The sequence below is a fragment of the Gossypium arboreum genome, chromosome 2 (assembly GCF_025698485.1).
Source record: "Gossypium arboreum isolate Shixiya-1 chromosome 2, ASM2569848v2, whole genome shotgun sequence".
In the NCBI taxonomy this organism is placed as follows: domain Eukaryota; kingdom Viridiplantae; phylum Streptophyta; class Magnoliopsida; order Malvales; family Malvaceae; genus Gossypium; species Gossypium arboreum.
In genome coordinates this window covers 24,455,949-24,462,797 of record NC_069071.1, presented here as the reverse complement: position 1 = coordinate 24,462,797, position 6,849 = coordinate 24,455,949, and the positions used below count along the sequence as shown (strand labels likewise).

General features: G+C 33.8%; 1 protein-coding gene across 3 annotated transcripts; it reads left to right on the top strand.

Annotated features, from left to right (window-relative positions):
• Positions 1-1,456: 1,456 nt before the first annotated feature.
• LOC108485667 (sulfite exporter TauE/SafE family protein 3-like) lies at positions 1,457-5,416 on the top strand. Of its 3 annotated transcripts, none has more exons than XM_017789518.2 (12): positions 1,457-1,839; positions 2,224-2,465; positions 2,570-2,729; positions 2,819-3,019; positions 3,101-3,165; positions 3,293-3,373; positions 3,473-3,559; positions 3,645-3,695; positions 3,779-4,000; positions 4,603-4,696; positions 4,810-4,950; positions 5,059-5,416. In XM_017789518.2, exons 2-12 carry the CDS (start codon positions 2,229-2,231, stop codon positions 5,142-5,144), a joined length of 1,425 nt encoding a protein of 474 aa, XP_017645007.1. In that variant the 5' UTR covers positions 1,457-1,839; positions 2,224-2,228; the 3' UTR covers positions 5,145-5,416. The 3 variants fall into 3 exon arrangements, with proteins under 3 accessions (XP_017645007.1, XP_017645009.1, XP_017645010.1); XM_017789520.2 differs by having other exon boundaries at positions 1,459-1,839; positions 2,260-2,465; XM_017789521.2 differs by lacking the exon at positions 2,819-3,019 and having other exon boundaries at positions 1,459-1,839.
• Positions 5,417-6,849: the final 1,433 nt, after the last annotated feature.

Below are 6,849 nucleotides of genomic sequence, written 5' to 3'. Positions count from 1 at the left end.
ATTATTATCCACCAAAAAGTTATAGCCAGTTTTCCTGGAACAACCCCATAACAACTCAATACTTCATCCATGAATGGATGGGGGAAGATGGAACCCTGCCTTAAGCAGGCAGATAGAAACCTAGCCTCCTACCATTGTGCTTAGAACCATACATGGTGCTTAAGGCATAAGACCCCTCCGTGATGTTGAATTTATACTTATAGCGTTTGATCAACAACATACAGAATTAGTGTAACTGCTTCATCTCCCTCTAGGTGGTGGTGCATTCAAATGTGCCACCTACCATGGGCTCCCTCTCCAATCATAGAGGTTTCCTCACCCTCTTCCCAACCACCTTGGAAGTCTCTACCTCCCTGCTATAGTTGTTTCTGACCATCGAAGGTTTAGGAAAAGGAAAAGACTCTGGAAAAGGAAAACTTACACCCCAAAATCGAGAAAATAAATAATGACGAGGGAAGAACGAGAAAGAAAGAAAGTAAGTAAGAAGAATAGAAAAAACGTGAACAAAAAGAATAGCTCGAAGAAATCAAACAACACTCGAGATGATTTTCCAAGTTGAAGAAAAAGCTCTCAAATGATCAAGAAACTTCAAAGAAAGCAAACAGACTTGTTGTTGAAAAAAGGAGGACTATTACAAAGCCTTTCTAAAATTGTGCATTTAGTAGCCTAAGAGCCCTAATGATTCATGGACCACTCACAGTAGGGCACATGTCCAATGAAAGGATGTAAAAACCCATTCCATTTTTGGCACCATGTCCTTAGGCACATCTACAATTCCTTAATATTAATGCAACTATTCCATAACCTTTGATGCTACTCTCCTTTCTATGAAGCATCCTTAACATGCAAAAAAGGCAACTCTTGCTAAGCCAAACTATATGCTCCTTCATCTGTTCGAACACGTTTCGTTGAGAGCCTATTTAGATGGGTCTTGAGATAGGTCATTTTGTAACCTAACTCTTAATTGGGGGCAAATTGTTATACTCCTACCCTAGTAATGACATGTAACAGAACAAGGGATAGCTTGGAATGAACCTGGGCAAGCACCCCTCACTAGTTGCGACCCATGGGCAACCCTCCATCTCATACCCCTTAAAGTGACCCTTAGTCCAAAGTCATTCTTGACTAACCATTCGCAAATTCCACTTATGCCATTTCAAAGGCCACTCGCTATAAGCAACCAGATATAAGCCCTCCATGAGGGCTACTAAAAAATCACTAACGCTTAACAACCTCATACAACCTCAGCAAGGAGAATGTCAAAGACAATATTGTGTATGACAACAACTAACATGCAATGAACTTGCCATCCAGTTGACTGCACGAGTAGGCCTACCACCCATATTGTAGGTGACATGGCGCTACCTGACAATAGACATCACCAACATATTCCCTAGAGCATGAGGAGCAAAGGATTCATTCTCTTCCTTTAAAAAGCCTGAGTGTTCTCTAGCCTTCTCCCTCTTCCTTCCTCTCTTTTCTTCCTCCCTCAACATCTTATTCCAACTCTTTATCTATCACAGGTGAATCGACTCTCCAATCACCATTACCATCTCCCACTAATCTCCTCATTGTTGATTCCCTATATCAACCGTACCAAAAAAACAAATCAAAGGATGAAAGTTTTGATGCAATATTTTCTTAGGTGCCATTTATAAATCTTAAGATAAATCATTTACTAATCTATTTATAGAACTTTCACTACAAAAACCATGTGAACACTACGACCCCCAGACAAAACTATCACTATCAAATCTATAAAATCTCATGAAGTTACATAACTTCCGAGAAAAAATTTCATCATTTCAGGGATATTTTCTTGAGTTCAAGAACAACAAAGTAAGGGAGAACTTGCGTTTCTGTTTATCTCTTCGATCTTCTTTTTATAACTATAATTTAGTTTAGTTTGAGTTAGCTTCTGTTTACATTGATGCATTGCTTAAATGTGACTGTCAATTCATGTTTAAAAAGTGTCCCAAACAGTTCCTTGAATGGAAATATCAAATCGACAGCTGAATCCCTCTCTTTTCTTGTTCTCTATTCTGTTCCCAAGCATCTGCTTTGTTCTAAATAGAAACCAGTCAAGCACAAGCTATATTTCTTTGTCTATTATCATGTTAACTACTTCCAAAAATGTCTACTTGAGATAGATTTGAATGTGAATATTATAGTATGTCCACGCTTGTGTTCAAACATCGCATGTCCTGTCTGTTTTATGGCTAGGATTCATGTTGAATTGGAGAAAATTGGATATTTCAGACAGAACCATGTTGGCTGCTCGATCAAAAGTATGGTGGTTGATATTTACAGCTATAACGATGATTGGATTCTTTGTCGTGGTATCTGCGCTTGTTGCAGCAGAACCAAGTTCGAGTCCTAATCAAGCTCCGGAGAACAACTATGTTAGGAAAGCACTCATGTTCTTAGAGCTTAACAATAGACAACGTTATGAACATCAATGGCCGGTTAGACCAATACTTTTTATGTTGTTTCATGATGTAGCACTTTTTTGGAGTTTCCCTGTGGATTGTCTTGTGAGTAAACAACGAATTTTTTTTTTTTTTGGCAGAACATGAGATTTTGCTGGCAAATTGTGGTGGGTTCAGTACTTGGATTCCTTGGGGCTGCATTTGGGAGTGTTGGAGGTGTTGGTGGAGGAGGTATTTTTGTTCCCATGCTTGCCTTAATCATTGGGTTCGATCCCAAATCATCAACAGCAATCTCTAAATGTAAGGCTCAGAAATCAAGTTTTGGAATTTCCATACATTTTGAAACATCTTAAATATTTTCATCTTCTGTTTTGGGGGGATCTGGTTAGGTATGATTACTGGTGCAGCAGCTGCAACAGTGTGCTACAATATAAGGCAAAGGCATCCTACACTTGAATTGCCTCTTATTGACTATGATTTGGCCCTTCTATTTCAACCAATGTTGGTTTTAGGAATTAGTATTGGGGTTGGCTTCAATGTGATCTTTGCTGATTGGATGATCACAGTTTTGCTAATTATTGTCTTCATAGGTATCACAATGTTTGAATTCTGTTGATTTTATTTCATACTCCTAGGAAACCTCTTTTCTGATAGCCTCTACCGGTTCACAGCTATGTCAACTAAGTCATTCCTCAAAGGTATTCAAACATGGAAAAGGGAAACAATAAAGAAAAAGGTAGTTATATATATACAGATATATATCCTTTCTACGCCTGTTAATATGCATGCATGCGTGCGTGCATGTATATATGTGGTTCAGCTTAATTCTTGCTCTAATTCCTTTTATGATCTGATTTTCATAGGAAGCTGCAAGGCATCTAGAATTAAATGGTGAGTTAACCCAACATGAAGTTACCACAGAAAGCAAAGAAGGAAAACCCAAGGTAGGTTCACAACCGGCTAATTTCACCATTTTGTTAAACCAAATCATATTAAGTGCTAATCACAAAGTTCCCCATGGCTTCCATCTTCTTCGTCTTCAGGTGTCTCTTATTGAGAACATATGCTGGAAAGAACTTGGACTTCTCGTTGTTGTTTGGATTTTAATCCTTGCTTTACAGATTGCAAAGGTGTTTCTTCCAAGTAATCAATTTCCTATACAAGTTGTATGCTTCTTAACATTCAACTAACTGAAAATCCAAATTTCGAACACAGAATTATTCGACAACATGTTCAGCAGAATACTGGGTATTGAATTTCTTACAGGTACTTCAAAATTTCAAACACATTTAGAAAATCAAACCTATAATATAATCTGTGTTATGTAATGTTTTGAACATTTGATTTAGATCCCGGTGACAGTGGGTGTATCATCATATGAAGCAGTGTTCCTTTACAAAGGGCGGAGAAAAATAGCATCCAAAGGGGATGTAGTGGCTAACTGGCGAGTTCACAAGCTTGTGATTTATTGTGGATTTGGTGTTTTGGCTGGTGTACTTGGTGGGATGCTTGGTCTTGGAGGTGGCTTCATCTTGGGTCCTCTTTTTCTTGAGATGGGAATCCCCCCTCAGGTCACTTCATACTTTCACTTTTATCTTTTTCCTTCTCAAAGTTCTATAAATTTAATCACCCGAGTACGGTTTTTCTTAATACGGCACCCTAATTTACCCGAAGTGTGCTCAGGTACTATACCAAAAAATTATATCTGAACACATATTTGGGTAGTATAAATTTTCAAACGTAAAACAAACTATATGGAAAATGGATAGGTGTGAATTCAAATATTAGCAAACATCCTATTTGTTTTTTTTTTATGAATTCTAATAATGAAATAATATTTGAATTCGGTATTATAATTATTATTTGGATCATATTTATATATTTATATATTTATGCGAATAATAAATTTGAATATCTAAATTTGTTTTATTTTACAAATAATTTATTTGAATATTCAAATCCAAATTTATTGTTATCTTTCTTTTATTTGTAATTCTTTTTTTTAAAATAACCTTGAAAGATAATAGTATCTTATTCAAATTCAAAGTAATACTCAACTTCAATAGAAATAATAAATAAATAAAATTTTAAAATAATTATGTATATATAGTTACATATGTCACTTAACGTTCATCCGAAGAAATGACATGAAGTGTTGCAAAACTTTTTGTAGGTATCAAGTGCAACAGCCACTTTCGCAATGCTATTTTCAGCATCAATGTCGGTAGTTGAGTATTATCTTCTGAAAAGATTTCCAATTCCCTATGGTATACACTGCTTTTGCTCTAAGTGGTTTAGTGCAATTGAATGTATGGCTTGTTTAAAATCACGTAGAGATATATATTTACATGCGTTGCCGCTTTTGTCTTGAACGAAACAGCTCTTTACCTTGCTGGGGTGGCCACAATTGCTGCATTTGTTGGGCAACATGTTGTGGGAAAAGTCATCAAAATACTGGGGAGATCATCCATAATCATCTTCATTCTTGCTGGGATGATCTTCGGCAGTGCCATTTCATTAGGTAAATATTTGATTTCCCAACTCTGGCTTTTGAAATTCTCACGATAAAACTGATAAAATTTATTAAAATTACGAAAAATATATATATATCATCGTCTGAATGCAACAGGTGGGTTAGGCATTGCAAAGATGATCAAAAGGATTGAGAGAAAGGAGTATATGGGATTTGAAGACATTTGCTCGTATCGGCCTTAGTAGCAAAATCTGAATTCTATTCAATACCAGAGGCGAATTGAATTACAAATCTCCTTCCCTTAATTCTTAAGATACAAGACAAATTCATGGCACCCATAAGCTGTGTTTCAGATTTGGCTTATAGACAAGCCTCAGCATCCATTTCCTTTCCTATTTTTTTTTTTGACTAATTTCCAATTTTTTCCCCTTAATTGTTATTATCGGTATTATTTATGATTACTTACTGAAAAAAAAATCACATGTAATAATTAATGAGACTTAATTGCACCAAACATCTTAAATTGTGCTCTCATTTAAATTGGTATTTAAACTTTAAAATATTCTAGTTACATCTTAAAACTATCGATATTAGATTAATAAGGTCCTTTTGTTACTAAAGTTATTAATTTAATCATTGAATCAGACATCGAATCTTACTTGACATAATTTAAAATGAAATATTTAAAGAAAAATTAATATTGTAAAAATCTTGATTTTGAGGTTTTCAAAACTTTTACGAAAATTATCGTTTGCTCTTTTTTTTTTCGATTCTACTTTATTTTTAGTTTTAAGTTCAATTGTTATGTGGTAACATATTATTTTTATTTAAAATTTTTGTTTTATATTATGTTACATAAGATTTTACGAGTCATTTAATGATTAAATTAATTGTTTTAATAATGAAAGAATCGATTAATATAACATCGATAGTTTAAAGATGTAATTAGAATATTTTAAAATTCGAGGTCCAATTTAAAATGAGAATCATAATTTAGAGACTACTATTACAATAATAACTAATAAATTCAAAATTAAAAGTATCAAACTTACATTTGAGGCGAAATCGGTCAAATAAATAAATTTTAAAATAATTAAGGTTATTCACCGCCTTAGATGTAGCCTAGGTTCAAGTTGCACTAGTTGTGTTTGTTGTTCAGGCTCGCCTTGTTATTGTAATTCATTAAAAATATAATTTATAATTTAATTTTAAGTTAATTTTTCAAAATTATAATATTTAATATAATTTTTTCAATTACATATTATAAGTATATATTTATATTTATAAAAATATATTTTTTTCACTTAATTACTAAGTTACATAGATTTTTGCAAATACAAATTACTATTATTTTTATTTTATATATTAATTACTATTATGTTATCCATAATATTTTTTAGTCATGTATTATAAAATATTTTATTAATATATTTACCTTTATGTTATTAAATTAGTTACAAAATTTTATTTTTACTAATATGTTATGCATCATATGTTGTTAATTTATAACTATTAATCTATAAATTTATTAATATTTTATCAATCATTTACTAACAGCATGTTTGGTTGGATGGAATTGCTATTCTATTCCCGTCCTATTCCGCGCGCTACAGTAATTCATACGTTTGGTTTACCGTTTAGGTGATTCCGCAGCTTTGCTATTACACCCATATTCCCTCAGGTCTTGTAATAGGGATTCAGCGGTGGGGGCTCTAAATCGCTATTCAACACCACACGCCGAATACATTTTCACATTTTGGGACCAAAATAGCCTGCTTTCTTCTCCCCAAAATTCAACTCCAGATTTCTTCCAACCTTTTTCCCCTAAATCAAGCATCCATCCGCCCTTCATTTTCATCCTCTCAAAGGGTACGTTTTCTTTTTTTACTTCAAGCTCCTAAAATAGGTTTCTATTTCTCCTTCCTCATAACTGCTCTAGATTTCTTG

Bases quoted from the DNA above. Each gene is read 5' to 3' on its own strand.
- LOC108485667 (XM_017789518.2), top strand. From the start codon at position 2,229: ATGTTGAATTGGAGAAAATTGGATATTTCAGACAGAACCATGTTGGCT. The intron at 3,696-3,778 runs GTACTTCAAAAT...CATTTGATTTAG, and splicing joins GGGTATTGAATTTCTTACAG to ATCCCGGTGACAGTGGGTGT. The intron at 4,951-5,058 runs GTAAATATTTGA...TGAATGCAACAG, and splicing joins CGGCAGTGCCATTTCATTAG to GTGGGTTAGGCATTGCAAAG.